The sequence below is a fragment of the Diadema antillarum genome, unplaced genomic scaffold, assembly GCF_040938485.1.
Source record: "Diadema antillarum isolate AM-2024a unplaced genomic scaffold, OU_Dant_1.0 seq00000782_RagTag, whole genome shotgun sequence".
NCBI classification, from domain to species: Eukaryota; Metazoa; Echinodermata; class Echinoidea; order Diadematoida; family Diadematidae; genus Diadema; species Diadema antillarum.
Window position 1 is genome coordinate 159,439 of NW_027271670.1, and position 17,961 is coordinate 177,399.

General features: G+C 40.4%; 1 protein-coding gene across 2 annotated transcripts; it reads right to left on the reverse strand.

Annotated features, from left to right (window-relative positions):
* Positions 1 to 1,501: 1,501 nt before the first annotated feature.
* LOC139739070 (endoplasmic reticulum membrane sensor NFE2L1-like) lies at positions 1,502 to 17,726 on the reverse strand. 2 transcript variants are annotated; one of them, XM_071649682.1, is made up of 4 exons: positions 17,132 to 17,726; positions 6,769 to 7,726; positions 5,545 to 5,652; positions 1,502 to 4,530 (listed from the first exon to the last, which is right to left on the reverse strand). In XM_071649682.1, the coding sequence occupies exons 1-4, from the start codon at positions 17,198 to 17,200 to the stop codon at positions 3,878 to 3,880; spliced, it is 1,788 nt and encodes a 595-aa protein (XP_071505783.1). In that variant the 5' UTR covers positions 17,201 to 17,726; the 3' UTR covers positions 1,502 to 3,877. The 2 variants fall into 2 exon arrangements, with proteins under 2 accessions (XP_071505783.1, XP_071505782.1); XM_071649681.1 differs by lacking the exon at positions 17,132 to 17,726 and adding an exon at positions 8,168 to 8,837.
* Positions 17,727 to 17,961: the final 235 nt, after the last annotated feature.

Sequence of the window (17,961 nt, forward strand, 5' to 3'; positions counted from 1 at the left end):
ATGCACCCCACACACAGGCCGAACCCATGCACCCCACACACATACGAACAAATTCTGAAGGCCCCCAAGAACATTATACATGGTCCGTGGCAAAGGTTGTGTTTGGATTGATTTCTTGTTGGCTTGGTTTGTTATTTTGGCTTCACGTCTTGCAATGAATCCTATAAATAGCTAATTGCAAACCGTGTAATAGACTTTGTGTCTCATGCACTTGCTGGTACACAGTAAGTCTCCCCCGCCCATTAAACATTGCTCTATCCTGTATGAAATTCAACACTGGAAGCCATCCATGTTGTAAAGATTAACTGGCACAAATATTATCACTCTGTGCACTTGTGTTCAGTCCTTACGTCTGCATTGCTTCACTGGTTTCCTCTTTTACATGTTGTTGTTAATTGCTTTCAAAACAAACATTTCTGGCTAATAAGCAGAAGGCCCTATATGCTTTGACATGCAGACCAACTCCAAAAGCAATGTAGGCCTACATGTATATGGTACATGCCTTGAACTTGTCTAATAATGAGCACATTTAGTCAATCGTGATAACACATGTCCGTGTAGTTTTGGTGTGTGTTGTAAGTGTGAAAACTGCAGTGGCCAATGTAATGTATCAATGTACATGAAAGTGTTATTGTAATGGTGGACACTTTGATAGGCACACACACATGCATAAAGACAAATGCACACACATGCAGAGCCATACATAACAGACATGCACAAATTCGCACGCACACACACTTGTACATGAATACAATCACACAGCATTCAGACAGATGCACACCCACTCAGAAAAAAAAAACCCAAACAAACCACACTTTGCATTTCTACATCCTTTGTCCTTCGTTCTTTGCAAACATACAGTACATGAATCTCCCCACCACCCCCCCCCCCCACACACACACATCACAATCCACAAGGACTTCTACACAACAACAAAATTCCCACACATCTGTTATTAGCCTGATGTACAAGCAGATGATGGCACTTCATAACATTCACACTTCTTGCATGCACAGTCACCACTCAAAATTACCAACAGCAAACAATAGCAACAGCTTTACAATAGCCAATCAGCTTCATGTATGAGAGCTGTTGCTAGGGGAACTATAATTACTGCAAAAGCAGTCACAAGTCATTTCATGTGGCATTGGCCAACAACAGACACTTGCAGTAATTGTAGCCATGTTTGCAGCAGCTACTCAACAGCCGATTGAATATAAGTATCAGATTTTTGCCATGGTAACTTATCTGCACGACATCTTTGGCATAAACCTTTTCCTAAGGAACACCCCTGTGAGGTTTTATATAAACTTTAAAATATGTGGGAGAAAAAAAAAATACCATGATACCCACACACTTACAGAGATACGAAAAAGACACAGGACAGGCATGTATTTGTAATTTTTGACAATCTTTCTTTTTCATTTTTTTTATTTCCTGCAGATAATCAATATTTACAAGAACAGGAGCGATTCTTTTTTTTTTCTTTTTCAATATGATCTTCATGTCTCTCAATATTTTCCACAATCTCTTCTGAGTAGAATTCATGCATCAAATGATGAATCAAAACGCCAATTCATAGCTATTAAATAAACATCATCCAAAGCCGTCAAATCTGGTAGCAAGGCAGATGGAGGAAAAAGGAAAAGACTGAACTTCAACAATCCTTGTACGCACATGTTTCCACTCGTACCGGTTCAAGATGATATACATCGTTTGAAATGTGTAGTTGATGCTTTCAAGCAGTGTTCTCTTTCAACAAGAAATTTGAAATAAAGTATCTCAAGAAAATACAAAAACTCATCTGAATATCAAGTGAAGAAAAGTCAAACACATAGGAGGTGTCTACTGGTCTGTAACAGCTACACAAAATATGGAAAATAATGCTAGAATATTTCTAATGATATCAAAATTTCATTTTTGATTTTTCACAAGAAATAGTTAACATGAAAGCAATTCAACATCAAAACATAAATCACGCTACTTGAACCTGTAAATCTGCAGAACTGAGTCATTTATACCTTTTTTGACTGCACTATGAACAATCTATAAATAATCCGCTCTTTGCCCTTTTCATATACATGTATCACTGTTTATCATTAGATAAATCCATGGTATAATAATTCTGTTTTCTCTTTCGATCCTTATATACACTATGTACAAGACTGACCATATGATAGCAAATGGTTATTTTACAAGAAATCATGATCTAGTTGCATCACAATCTTAGCATGTTCATATTATATTCTCATGACTGTTCTCATCATTCACAAACAGTAAAAAAAAAAATGCTTGTATTCATATTGAAGGCAAACAACATAAAATTAAACAAAACTAAAATTTCTTCTGCATTCCCTCTTTTCAGTAAAAGTATCATATTGTGAAACAAAACCACTGTCAGTTCTGTTATGATTGAACCCAAAGTAAGCTTGTTCACTGTTTTCCACACTTTATTGGGCAGCCTTGCCGACAATGATCAACATATGACCAACATAACTTTTCATACACTGAACTATAAAGTGAAACAATCTAAAATTCATTGGCAGTACATAAGGCATTAGGCTGCAACTACTTGCAAAACATCAACAAACTGACAGCAGATTATCTTTAGTTCTAGAAAATATGTTGTATTGTGTAGACACCTCACATGGATATGATTTTTACACACAAGGTAAAAAAAAACCAAAACACATAAGCAAATACAAAACAGAGCAATGTCAAATCATTAGTAAATTTCCAAAAGGCATCTTTCACTGGTTGAAAAGAAAAGAAACAAACCAAATGACTAACCAACCAACAAACAAATTAAGATTGTCTTGTCTACATGAAGAAACTGTTGAACTTTTTGGAAGCTGTGGATAGACAGATGGTTTGTATTTGTCTGTAGAGGCACATCAAGTATCAAGAGTCCACTACCAAGTCCCCAACCTCCCAGGCCGACAATATTTTTTGCTCTACGCTAGACCTGTCCCTAGGATCTCATAGGACTAGCAACATACAACTCCACTACACAATACAAGTGTGTACTCTATAGATGCACAATGCCATTCATGCTATGGAAGCAGTACTAAGATTACAGCCCCTCCAGCAAATGTCACGTGACATTTGCATAAAGAAAGCATAATGTATTAAACAGAATTCAACTTCTAAGTAAGACGTTTTTCTTGACTTCAGAAAAATGGAGAAAATCATGAAGTTTCTGTATAATAAATGCCACAGTTTGCCTATTAACAAGAGGTTGACTGTAATATCAGAAAATGAACCTGCATGTTGTAACGCAAAGTCTACTCGATCAAACCAAACCTCATGTCAAGTAAATCGATCTTTGCAAAGTGGCTGCTACAGATAGACAACTTTTTGAAGTCAATGAAAATTCACACTTAATTCACACCCTCAATAGAGAGCTTTAGCTCAAAGTAAATGTACTAACATTTGTCAGAAATACTATCCCTAGTGTGGCATTGCACAATGAAACAATTATCCTGCCAACTATAAAAAAGAAAAAAATAAAGACTAAAAAGAAATATCCTGTGGAGACAGCAGGGAGTGTTAGTATATCAATTTCTGCGGCAAGGCTAATATACCTCTAAGAATGAACTGGTAGATACAGCATTTACATCACAACCACTCTTTTTCATTCAACACACTGAGTTTGCAACTCTGGAAATGAGAGCTATACAGGAAATGTACACACGAATCATCTAAAAACAAAAAAATGGCACATGGACAAACGTGAAATCAAATTTCAAACAGTGATGCTTGGGATCCTACTCGATGAACTTGCAGAGTATACATATATATAAATGTCTATATATATCAAGTCTGTATTGCGAAGGAAAAGAGTCTGCAATGAGCTCGTCGTAAGGTTTTCACAGGCCTACATAGACTGCTCATCTCTGTCTCTGTGTGAAGACCACTTGCCATTGCGTGGGACTAGGAACACCGTGCCATCCGGCATCTGTTGCAATGTGTAGTCATTGGGGTCCACAGGGCCGCCATGTTCATCCTGGATAGATGAGAAGACCTCCTCGCACAGCTCTGCGTACCTCTGCTGCATCTCGCTGACTTCCTTGTCAATGTTGTCCCGCTCCTTCACCAGCTTGTCACGCTCCATTCGCAGCTCGCCGACCGTCGACTCCACCATGTTGATGGCATCTATTTTGCGCTTGCGGCAGTTCTGGGCTGCAACCTTGTTCTTGCCCCGCCTCCTGATGTCCCTGATCAGCTGCATCTGGGCATCGGAGAGCTCGTACTTCTTGATGGCGTCATTGAAAGCATCCACCGGCATGTTGATGATCTTGTCGACACTCATGGGCAGTTTTAGGGATTTTGCTCGCTTCTCGTCACGGCTGCTTTTGAAGGAGTTGTTGTTGGTGCCGTTGTAGCTGCTGTTCTGCGCACCGTTCCCATTCTGCATCTGTGACTGTGAGGGGGCAGCATAGGAATGGTTGTGTTTGATGTTTTCCATCTTGGGCGGCTGGCTGCTGTAGCTGTTACTGCTGGAATCGCTGCCGAACTGCCTCTCGTGACCTGTATGCAAACAACACGGACAATGACAAGATGAATACTGGCAAAGGGGTAGCACGACGACTCTCAAGCCCTCAACTGACTGGACTTCCCGCAAACCTTATACATATGACTAGGAGGATGCCAGGAAAACATTTGTTTGTAATGGAAAGCAGTCGCTGAGAGGTCCTTTCCAACGTTACGTTAAGTCATCATTATTCAGCACTCACACTTCAGTCACCTATTTTTGATTACAGATATAATGGTGGTGAGTGTGTAGCTTTGGTGGTTAGCGACAACATGCTCGAGTTGCAACCGAGGGAAGCAGAATTGCGTTCCTTAAAAGGAAGTATATTTGCTGTGTCACGCAGATAAAATAATGGGCTGAAAGTATTCGTACGAACTTTGGAAACTGGCCACATGCTTGCAATGCTATCATCTGACACAAAGACAAGACATGTGACCCAAAGATCACATAACCCCAAGCTAAAACCGAAATAGGGAAAAGACAGCTTTACTTCGTTTTGGAGGAAGCATAAATTGTATGCATCATAGGGGGTAAATTCTTGACACATCAGTGTCACTTACAATATTGTCAAAGAGCTGTATTATTCTATCAAATTCACGCAAATGACCTTGAATTCTTTACAACACATCTGTCTGTTAGATTTGAAGATCCATAAACTGCTTTGAGAAGAGCTATACCTACTTCTTTTAACTTATTGGCAATGTCTATCCCTTAAGCTCCTACAGCCACCTGTTTTTATGAGTGATTTTGTTTGTGCAGTGGACTATTTGAGTATTTTGGCCCACGCTACATCAATCTCATTTCACCCTACCCTGCAATTCAATCTCTGTGAATACGCAATACCTTTGTCATAACTTATCAAATCTACTGGGTCCATCAGCGAGTGCAGTTGGACAATGCACGAAACATCAGATACTTGATGATTAAATGGATTGTGGATTACACCTCTAGGTACAAAAAGATAGACCGGGTAATATGACCCCCGCTAAGGGTCACTGCTCACTGCTCACCTCTCAAGACACCATATCCCCCAGTAGCACCCTTGAAGACATCTTGTTCTGAACTTGAAGAGGAATAGCCGCCAGTAGCTCCTTCCGATTCATCAAAGATAGAGTCATCTGCAAGGAGACACGTGAGATGAAAAAACGAGTGACAGGCATGTTGAGATTAAAACATGTGCTGGACAGAAAACCAACTCTACAAAAGACATGTTAGGGCTCAAAATGAAGCAGGTAGTACAATTTGCACTTCTTTTGAATGTCTCAAAATTTCCAAAATGAACTCACCATGCAATGAATGAGGATAAAATGGCGATTTCACTGGCAGAAAAGCAACAGTCTGCATGCGGATACCACAAGGAATCCAAATACAAGCTGGAACTATGTAAGCCATCTTAACAGGTGTTTTTACTCGAAATCCTCGCCTTGTGCTACACAATTCGAGCAAGCGCCCTTCACTTCCAAAATGCATCATTTTAGAGAGCAGAACAATACACCGTGCCCCTCTTCAATACACCAACCAAAGCACTTTGGGCTGATACCCGATACATTGTTGTTCGACAATAGACAGAAAAAAACAAAACGAAGAAATAACTCTTCGGCAACTACTTTTGAGTCTGTGAGGAGCAGCGACGCACAGAGAACAAGAAAATATATTCTCCTGCATCAACAGGATCAGGTTGCAAATAGACCTTATCAGCCTTCTCTCGAGAATTTGCAGCTCAGCTCAAAACTCTCGATGACCTTTCATGTCAGTCGCTGAGAGCGGGCACAATTCCAAGTTTGGCAATGCAGGGCAGTGTTCCACAAGAAAGCACAGGAACATTGCATGGCCTAAATTAGGAGGCCCACACTCCGTGCTCGCTTTAAGTCATGCTCTGCTCTTGCCTCCCTGAAATCCCTTTGTAACTCTAGTGTCTGGACATTCTCAAGACATTTCCTGGCACAGAAACAAGGTCAAGGAATAGTTACCAATTCAGGTATGACCCAATTCCTCTTTAAGAAAAGAAAAGCAAGAACAAGATCTAGAACTGGAACATCATGAATGAGTGTGGTCTTATCAGACAGAAGATCCTAACAATAGTCATTGTAGTTTGATATAAAGTCATAGCCAGAATGCATACAGGTCTATTTTGGACCCCCCCCCCCTTCCTTCTGTTCATCCGAGTGAGCTTGGGTACGCCATTTATCTGACTGCATTTCATGTTTGAGATTTACTTTTAAATGTGCACTCACCACTGTCTTCATCTTCAACTGAATCTCTGTCCAAAGCCGCCAGGACGTCTTGCATCTGGTCATCAAAGTCAAGGTCCAAGGGGTTGAGCGGGTGGGCTGCGCTGGGTGAGTTGAGGAGCTCCATGAGGAGAGAGCTGCTGTTGTCTGTCATGTTCAAGTTAGCCGGCGAGTACGTTGCTGAGGCATTGGCTTGGTTCAACTGCTGTGGTAATGCCTGCATGAGGAAGTCTGTCATATTGCCGTCGCTTGAGGCCACTGAGGCGTTTGAGGAGTGACTTGGCGAGTTGAGGTTTGTGAAGTTACCAAATGTGTCGTTCTGCATCAGGAGGGGCTGTTGGTGGGTCTGGGTGGCATTCTGCAGACTCACCATGCCATTAGTTGTGGCATTCATGGCGAACACGTCGTTTAGCCTTGGTGTCTGGGAGAGATCGTTGACCTCTGGGGCGAGTCCACTGCTTCCGTTGGTCATTGCTTGCATGTAGTGCTGTTGTGGGGCAGCATACCCTCCCTGTGAGCTGTTCAATGTGGTGGAGTTGGGAAGGAGCTCGGGAATGCTTCCCTGCAGTTCGGGGATGGTGGCAAGGTCCTGCCACCTTTGTTCCGCTTCCTGGTGTGTTAGGATTGGGGAAAGATCAGTCTGTGCTGTGTCGGGTGAATACTCGTCCTCCAAGAGCTGCAAACAGTCCTCCAGCGAGAGGCTAGTCTCTTGTGGATCATTTGGGGGCTGCTGGGGCTGCTGCGGAACCTGTGGCTGGACTGCTGTCTGTACCCCATCATCGGGCAGAGGGCCGGGCACAAACTCTCCAGTCTCCCCATCTATGCTGTACTCCCACGGATTGATGTTCTTTTTGAGGTCATCGTTGAAGCCTGGCTTGATGTCACCTTTGTATGGGTAAGTGTCTGGACACACTCCCATGTCTATGTCCTGTCTCCATAAGCTTTCTATCAGGTCCATGTCCTGGAAAGACACACAAGATAATATGTAAAGTTAGTCCAACAGGTCTAATAAAGGATTGTCTTTCTTTAAAATAAAATAAAAAAAAAACTCAAACATTAATGGTAGATTCACAAGGAAAAGTATAACTTCTCATCATTTTAGCTTTGATTTTTTTTTTTTGCATGACCATTATAGTGCCATGTGTATCTTGGAGTAAAACTTACTGTACATCGACTAGACTAGACTGTTCAACATCAAATGGCCACAAAATAATAGAAAATATTCATAGAACTTAAATTGTAATGACAACAAGCAGCACACAATGCATATAAATGTATTACCAACAAGGAAATCCCTTAGTTGGGCTACGTACTGCTTCTACCATTTCGTACTGAACACGTGTTCACAGATAAGTGATATGTTGTGTATGATCTATTATGATCGTCAAAAATGCCCGGGTACCTCTAAACTGAGCTCATCCGAGGAAGGCACTGGGGATACGGACAGGGGCGACTGTCCAACAGCCCCCTCCATTTCTGTATCCATCTCTTCAAAGCCTTCATCACTGTCACTATCGTGCATCGGCTGGTCAACATTTAGGTTTAATTGCGTTGGGTTCTGGGGATGGGGCTGGGCAACTGCATTGCCATTAGTCCTGTGCCCACTCCCCGAGTCTAGCGTCTCAAGTAAAAATGTTTGCAGCTCCACCCTTGATCTGTTTGTGATAGATGGAAGCCCATGTCCATGATAAAGCGAGTCCAGTTCCCTGAACACCGAGCGATTGTAGTAAAAAGAGTCTCGAATTATATTTTTGCTGTGCACTTGGCCTAAATCTACCCCTGCTGCATTGTACAAGTTGTGAAATTGAGTCTCAGTCAGGCCCACACTGGGCCCTAGGATGGAGTCTTGCAATCTAGGGTGGGTTACGAAGAGATGATCTCTCATGTAATCTGTCCAGTCGACACGGAGAACACTCATCATCAATGCTATCGCTAGCATTGCATCGTAGGGTAGCTTCTTGCGAATCATGATGAGTTCTGAATCTGGAGAGGTTTTCACCTCCCCGACTTCAATCTTTTGAAGCAAGATACAATTCTTTAAAACTTCTCAAATGGTCAGTCACAGACCAGACATAACTCCACTATGTTTGCTTTGTTTGCGCCGGCGATAAACAAAGGCTGAGCAACTGCGCAGACGAATCCAGTACAGCTCTTGATGCAGTATTGTACGAAAACTAGCCGCAGCGAGAGTCAGGCTAGGCCGGCTTTGTATGCACAATGCACCACGTTGTCGCCGAAGAGCAGTACATACCCGTGCGTGCACACTGACTCACACCACACTAGGGCCGCAGGGGAGTGCTAGGCACCACTAATTCGTTATCTTTTTGGACATTTGCCGTGCATATAATTATCTTTTTCACTTATACGCACGATATAAGTCTGCCTACATTGATTCCATTTCAGATGAGCCCTAAAATCACGGACTTTAGCCAATAACCACCAGAGAACGGGTGCTTCTTCGGGCGTTTTCCCCACTGAATGAACTATCCGTTGTCCGTAGCAGCACCCGCAACTTTGTCTTAGCAGCAGATACCCGGCAATGTTATTGTCTCCTTCCACAGGAAAACTGGCCAGTCATCGCGAAGAGCGATCCACAACCTTCACAATTCTCCACTGTTTAATTCAAAAGTACGGCGTATTTTGTGATTTAAATAACAGGAATAGTTTGCTGCTTGAAGTAATTTCCTCTTTAGAATCTTGGTTTAGCTTGCGAATGTGTCTACGACTCAAATAGATGCAAAAACCAGAATGAAAACCGCTCAGGGCACCGCACACTACCACCGTTCAATTAGAATTCACCCCGGAAGACAAATTGCATGCGCGCGCGTGCGGGTCAAACTCGATATCTAAAATTAGTAATGTGCGTAATGATCCACGGTGGCGCACTGGCATTCTAGAACGTTCAATACTAGCAGCTGACTCCCGTTTGACTGGCAGTGCTGTCTCAAAATTCGTTTCAATCGATTTCAAAGACGTTTTGAGCGTTATCTACGCAACATGATAGCCTACCTTTCTGTGGTATGAGGAAAACAACATTATGTTTTGGTCTAAAAAAAATATTCAAAGATGGGGATTCGCATACAGGACAGGTGTGAGCGCTTGCGCAATCGAATCGGCGATACGCTGGAGTGGTAGAAAGCATTAAATGCAGATGGGTCCTTTTGTAACTCCATTACACCCGTATCTACTCCTGAAAACCAACTATCAGAATAGGCCTAACATTTCTAGCAGACAAGAAATACACTCATCAATGTGATATAATCTATGGGACCTATACTACGGTTTGTCAAAGGTGGAAAGAACGATTTATTTCGTATTGTGAGGTTGTTTACCTATATAATGTATATTTCAAGATTAGTCTTTCCATGGAAGCTAAACTTCATTAAGCAAGCATAATCTCAAATATTGATGACAACAGTGAACTCAAACACATCAGCCAATTCATTCTACGACTCAAGTAGTTATTACTACTACTGGTCATATTCAACCTTTAGCATCAACCACAATAGTGGTCATGTTCATCCTATTATGTGAAGGCAGATGAAATGATTTAAAGATAATGGCCTGGAACATACTGCCAAATGTCGATGGTAAAATAAATCAAGAGGCCCTATACATGAACATCTACAGGTGTTCTTTCTATTTTTTTCAAAGAGCTTGCGTTATTCTGAAGAGTATATAGCACAAACATATGGAAATGAAACAACACAAATATTTAAGTAAATAAAACAAAACAAAACACCAGAAATATAGTCTACAACTTTGAGTTTTTGGAGTGAGAGGCCTATACGAAACATGTATCTATACCGGGTTGGTCTTGTGACTCGTTGTATCTATTGACACAACTCTCAGCTATAGGTAAAATAAGAATACTCAGTATCACGAAAATACTCATCCGAACCTTTGCCCGTTCAAACACAGACCCCCGCACCTTAGAAATATCTATTTGCACATCACTGGGCCCTGTTGTTTGACAAGTGGGTCAAAGTACGCTCGGAGGACTGTACAGAAAAGCATAACCATAATCGCTCAGTGTCCTTCTGACGTATAAAACGATTTCTATACATCGTTCTCATCAACAATACACGCTTTTTATTCTTTGAGTGTGATGTGTGAAATGTGTGTGATTTGTGTGTGATGTGTGTGACTTTTTTTTTTGTGTGTGTGTGTGTGTGATCTCTTCATCGTATCATAGGGCCTATCTAAAATGCACACAAACTTATAGATGATTATACTATTGTACATGGTACAATTACGCATTTCTTCGTGAAAGAAATTTTGATTTGCAATCAATATCGTCTCCGACGAACTGCTTTTCCTAAACAATTCTGATTACACTGCTTTGTTTTGAAATTCATGTAACGACACACCCTAAATCATCTGAAGATGGATGTTCAGGGGAATGAAATTACTGCGGTCAATGGAATTAAAAGGAATGTTTCTTTTCATAATCAAAACAAAGCAGTTAAGTGAAAGTAATGCAGGCCAAGTTGTTGATGAATCGATATTATATACGCAGGAGTATTACGAAGATAAAAGTGAATAAACGTCAATGTCTTTTTCTTTGTCTCTATAACTTACTATGACGTATTATCAGAAACAACAATCATGCACATCTTAGCACCAGTATAACATCTTAATTTGAGGGGGGGGGGGAGGAAGACACGCACATAATTCCGTATTTAAGAATGGAGACTGGCAAATTGTGGAAAGTTGGTAAAGAAACCGACCAAATCGAAACTAACGTATCTTTTACTCGAGTGGTTTGGATATACCCCGACCGCCATTTCCGCCAGGTTCAGATTGTACACAACAGGCAACTGATGAGGTTTGTTTTAGCAGACATCCATTTGGTATACATGGCATGTCAGTTTGTCTTGGTTGAAGATTTTCTTGTACGAGTTGCTTTGCCACTATCTCTAAGGGTTTGGGTTCAAACTATACATAATAAATTGTTCGAAGGTTACCGTTCATGAGAACATTGATCCTTGAAGCTCATAAAAGAGGACATAATTAAAAGAAGAGAATATAGATCCAAGACTTTATGACTTCAGAGATAATAACAAGAAATTCAAATGATATGTATATTGTCGTCTGTGCATCATATTTTATTCGATAACATGTTTATGGCAAATAACCGAAACCCGGTCGCTTTTAATGAGAGAAGTGTGACAATAGGAGCAGTATCCTTCATGGTGCGATTTCATTGTCCTACCAAATCCACTGACAGTGAGACAGTCACACTGATATCCTCGTCAAAATTCTTGCGGAGGATTGTTTTGCCTGAGAGCTCTGTCTTACTCTTTTTTTTTAATTTAATAGTTTAAAAGATGAAGAGAAATAGGGCATATCAGTCTTGGAATAAGACTAATCAACTCTTCAAACCCAGACGATTACGTCTGTCAACAGAAAAACGAGGCATGCATCCAACATGTGATCATGTCCTGACTGCTCTGGAGAGCATACGCGGATGACATCGTATGGGGCACACAACAATCACATAGAAACCTGCTCGCGAGTGCCGGTTGAAAGACAATAGTAATCTTTTCAGCAAATAATGAAATGGTGTTACGGGGTGCCAACCGAAAGCGACAAAGAATTCAGAATCACACTGAATAGAAACAACAGTCTCTACCATGGCAGAAAGTCAGCCTCACAGCTTTCAAATGAAGCTTCACGACAGAAACAGCAATTTGCCGCTGCTTTGCTCACAATGAGTCAACTTGGGTTTCATAAGTATTTCCGCGTTCGACTTTGTGATGGCACATTATGAAATATAATTATGTCTGATACATACGTCACTTCATGTATAATAAAACTTATAGGCGTCTTAACTGCTTTGCGATTTCAAAGAAAATGAATATCCAGCATCAAAGACGTCAGTCACGTCAGAATTCATTTAAGTTCTGTGAGCTTTATTAAACTCCTGATGTAATCTTATAATAGTCTAGGGCCTCCTTTGTATGTCATTATCACAATTGAAACACGCAACTCTTCTTTGGCTAATCAGTTCTTATTGTTGTGTCTGTGAGTCCTACATTTTCATAGTATTGATTGGCAATAGATTCTATTGCTAACCTAGTCATGAAATGTATGATTACATAACCTCGATCCTCTCAATCCATCGAGGAGTGATTTTTGTGTCGCTTTGCTGAAATGGGGCAAGTTATACAGTAATTTACACTGGTACAGGCGGTAGGCCGATACGTGGATATGCCATCCTGACACCTGAAAACAGAAAAATCAGAGAATTAAGAAGATTTTGAGAAGTAGTATATAGGTGCTATAGGCCTACCTAGTAATTTTGCAAGAAAAAAAAATAACGGGCACTTAAAAAATGACTAGTTGAAGCTTGGAGGGCAAGAAATATTGGCAACTCTGCGTGATCTACTGTTAAGCAGCTCTTAGATTCCGTTTATACATATCAGGCTTAAGTGCAACAATTAATTTTAGGCATTTTCCTCCAAAGAACAGTCTTCTGACCTGTTCTTGTATAAGTACATTGTAATAACTGGAGTAGGGCCAACTGCGTTTTTGTTTTGCTTTTTATGTTGCTTGTCCTCCTCTACGGATAAGGTCTGCCCTGTACCAAAATATTTGAGAAAAATTGGGAAATCGGTGAAATTCTGGGTAAAAAAGGTGAAAATCCGTGAAATTCCGTGTAAAAAATGGAGAGCTGCTTCACATGCAAGAGCTGCCAATATAAATTTTCATGCGTCCGATTTTCCTCAATAATTATCCCTTATCTACTTCTCTGATTTGTCAAGTTTCCATATTAAGCATGACTCGTGTCAGGATGGATTTTCACTTTAGCACAGTGCCAGTCATCACCGCTTTATCAAGCGAGAAAACGATAAAGAGATTAACAAAAAACAGATAAAAGCTAGATAGGTATCTTATGCGATCCTTATCAGGTCACGTGGCACTGCTTTCCTTGGCGCCGGTGTGTTTGGTTGGAAGTTGTGGTCAGAGTAAACGAAGAAATATCAAGAAGGCGCAGTGGTTCGACCCTGAAGTATATACCACGCTCTCATATATATATATATATATTCTATAATAATGATAATAAATAATAATAAAACCTTTAGGACCTGGCTATAACACAATCTGCAAGTCCAAGATATTCCTTATGTATAGCCTTCAGAAACGTAATATTATCTCATGTTCCATTAGTTCATCTTTTGTCATAGGCCTACATGTATATCCACTACGACTGCACTATACCCCGGTAATTTCAAAATATATACTCTTATTTTGTAACATGGCAAGGGGAGAGAGTAGACTGATACCTTGCCATAAACCCTTCCAAAAATCGACCGATTTGATAAGTTTGGTAAGCTTTAACAATCGGCTGGAAAAACCCCAAGAAAAACATTAAAAGTAAAGACTTTTATTGTCCCGAGGGATAGGAGGAGATCACGTTGTCAAGTCTGATAAGTATAACCATAAAAAAATATATGAAAATAACTTCATGGAAGCCGTCCCCAACTGAACTAAAAGTATTGGAAGTTCAAGGTATAGGTCTACAGGTTATGTACACAGCAGTGAACGTCGTAACACCAGATCGCTATTGTATACGCTGTACATTGTAGGTTTAGGTCGTTTGTTTACCGGGAGAAATTATCATCATCGGTTACTGGGTGAAACCAGGGAGGTGGGAAACCTCTCTTTCCACCTCCTTGGTGAAACTCAGGACCAATCCATTTTTCATGTATTACAGCATAACTTACACAAGTCAGCCAGCCAGCGTCTTGCTATAATTATAGGGCCTTATTCGTCGTACAGTAATAAATATAAAAGTCATTACTAAAATCAAGGCATTGAAAGGGGGGAAAGCAATAAAATTATCGTCGTACCCGGATGCTCGACCAATGACAGTATGTTGTTTATTTTGATTGTGTTATTATTCATCTGACTGTATGCTTCTTTATTTTGGTGCTAAGATAAGACTCGGACATCATAATCTTACACTATACATGATGTGTCCTTGTCAAAATCGTTAGCTACAGCTCCGATGTCCGTCCATGTCCTATTATTGTATGTGATAAACAATCAATGGTCAGTCACATCAAAAACACCAGCGCGTGCAAAAAGTTACACGTGTCACATTACAGCACGTAATTAGGTGCATGTCATGTACATTGTACATGAGTAGCATTCTCAAAAGAAGGTTTTTGATTCAGACTCTTAATTTCACCGACCATGAATTTGTTATGTATCAATTTAATTCAACACTTCTTGATGGAAATCATCGTTTTGTGTGTCTCTGTTTGCATACCAGGGAAGGGCACCAGGTAAATTTGCATTATTTTTACAGTCTGCCCTCAATATAGAATATATAGTGAGAATATTCCGCGTGTTCATAATCAAGTGCTGTGCGATTATTTTAGGTCATAGTCACCAGCTTGTTAACTTTGGGCACTCCATGCATAGTTTTCTCAATAAGATACCTAATTGCTTGCTTTCAATCTCTCAGAAAACACCTGAAATGACGTATACATTAGGCCTATATTTAAAACGTTTAGTAAAGGCTGAATTTAGCACTTGCCTTTCCAAGAAAATCATTCACACAAGGCTTAGAAAACATTCCGAATGCTGTCATCGCTCGTGCGCCGACTGAATAATGAGTGGGTTAATGTGTGTCTGCACTTACATGTACATGTACAGTCTGTAGGTTACAGCGTATATCAAAACATATTTTCTTCTACAAAACAGGAAGAGAAACATTTGAAACCATATCTGCAGAATAACAGGGTTTTTTTTTCTTAAACCAAAAAGAATACAAGATATTATTTCCTTGAGAAAGTATTTACATCGAGACTGTCATGCATCGTACCAGGAATTTTCTATAAAGGATAGAAACATTTAAAACCATCTACTGTATATAAAGTAGGCCTATACAGTTCTTTGTAACTTTTGTTTTCCTGAAATAAAGAGAATACCAGACATTGCTTCCTTGAGAAAGTGTTTACACCGAGATTGTCATGCACTGTATGAGGAATTGGCGGCAGTTTACACAGGTCAAGAGGAAAAGGAGCCACAGTCTTCCGGGAACCAAAATTTCTTTCATCTCTTCGTTGGGGTCAAGGGTCAGTGTCCTTCTATTTAACGTTTGTTTTAATGTAACTTTCACAAATTCTACATTCGTCTATTAATTCTTTAGGTAATTATTAAACACAATAGCTATATAACCATATACAGGTGTATATATATATATATATATATATATATTTACTCATTGAGTATTGTCTTTACTCTATTGACGTCAGTCTCAGCGTCGTTGTATTCTACTGATGAAAAAGATGCCATGTTTATCATCATGATCATGAGCATGATAGAATTATTGAGCTATTATACTGGCCACAATAATCTGCAATAAACGATCTCCTGATTTCTCGCATATGTTTAATGACTATAATCCCTTGTGTGTGTGTGTGTGTGTGTGTGTGTGTATTTTTTTTTATACAAGTCCGTGTCTTGTGCACCTGTTATACATGGAAGCAACGTCTAGTCATATGACATTCGTATCCTCTGTCAACACGACCATTCAAAAGAGACATTGATCTATATTGTCATCGCAACTACACAACTCCTGTTGCAGTCTATATGACCAGCCATTTTTACGAAGAAATAGAATATGGGAATTAATACAGATGCATAATAAATAAGATGCCACCTAATCCGTACGTACCAGAAAAGTCAATATCCATAAGGTGTACAAAGTTGGTATACATGTACAGTGTATATTGTGCATCTTTATTATTTTACTGCATGGAAGAGGACGCGCAGTGTACGTCCATATAATCATTATGACAGATAGTTTGAGACACAATAACATTAGTAATATGGCGAAAGGATATGACTACTTCGAGATAGAGAACAAATGCGGTACTGTTCCGCTCATGTTGTATGACACATACACACCATGTGGATTTCTGCGTCAGCTTTGGACTCGCTGCTTAAAAAGACACAGCCTTGTCATGGCAGTCATCTTCTCATTAGTGACTGAAAGTACAACAGACTGTCTTGGTGAAAACGTAACAGATATACCAAATACAGTGTATATCCATTCAGAGGTTACTTACAGTATGTCAGGTTGAACTCTGGAACGTATTACAAGGGTAAATGTACCAAACGTAAAAACATGGAGCCACTATCAATAACACGAAGGAAAAGGTATCACGCGTCAATATGCGATATTGTGGAAAAAAATAAGGTAGACAAGCTATACCCAGGCTTCGAACATTCAGTCAGCACAGGACAGGTTTTCCACATTTACCAGTGTTTACATGTGCTTCTAATATTGCATGGCATGGAGTGGTATATCACGTATACTATTTGCGGCATGATGAAATGAACAACATACCTGCTGTGACGGTGGTAGTGTTTTCTGAGGGACGACAGAAATACCCATCTCTTCAAAGTCGTAATCCATTTTGACTGCACAAGTCTCTTAATTTCCTCTTGATTAACGCTCAACTTGAAACGGGAATGTCAGTGATCCTACGAGCCAAGATGCTGGTATGGAACGAACCAGAGGTAAACTTGCTGGTTGTAAATTCCGCCGATTGCTATGCGAGTCTGTCTGTAGTCCTGTGGTCCAAGCGAAGCCTGCCTGGTAGGCGTGAGATACCAGTGGGTTCGTGCGCGAGGTACAGTCACAGCTAGTACTTTCTGTTCATGGAATGTATCGCAAATATTCTCCACGGGTGACGACGTGCACTGCAGTCTGATTGTTCTCCCTTCTCATTTATGATCGTGGCATTGATTCGACGTCAGACTTCACAGATTGTATCTTCCACATCCAGTGTTATGAATTCCTTGAGTGATGCTATTTATCCTTCTTGTATTAATGTGAAAATTTACGAATTTTGGTCGCCCTTTCCCCGGGGGTCGTCGTGTCGGGAGCCCACTCGCCCGCCAGATGTGTCGGTGTATATGTTTCTGTTCTATTCGCCGCGTACGCGCGCGAGAAATATTACAGCTGAGCAAAGCAGTTCTGATGTACACGGGTAACACGCTTGACCTGAGAGGTTAGGTCTTTAAAATGTAAATTGCGCTGGTCCATATTCAACCAATCAGCGACCTTACGGATTACATCATGTCATTGATCGCGTGTAAAAAGTCTCCAGTTCCACTTGATGACGTCAATAAATCAGTCTAAATAAGGAGCATTCACACCAAAACGAATACACT

What these genes read in the sequence shown, in the direction of transcription:
- LOC139739070 (XM_071649681.1), bottom strand. Translation starts at nt 8,734, where the DNA reads ATGATTCGCAAGAAGCTACCCTACGATGCAATGCTAGCGATAGCATTG. An exon ending in CGGATGAGCTCAGTTTAGAG is followed by an intron (nt 7,727 to 8,167) that starts GTACCCGGGCAT and finishes GTGTCTTTCCAG; the next exon opens with GACATGGACCTGATAGAAAG. An exon ending in GGGATATGGTGTCTTGAGAG is followed by an intron (nt 4,531 to 5,544) that starts GTGAGCAGTGAG and finishes GTTTGCATACAG; the next exon opens with GTCACGAGAGGCAGTTCGGC.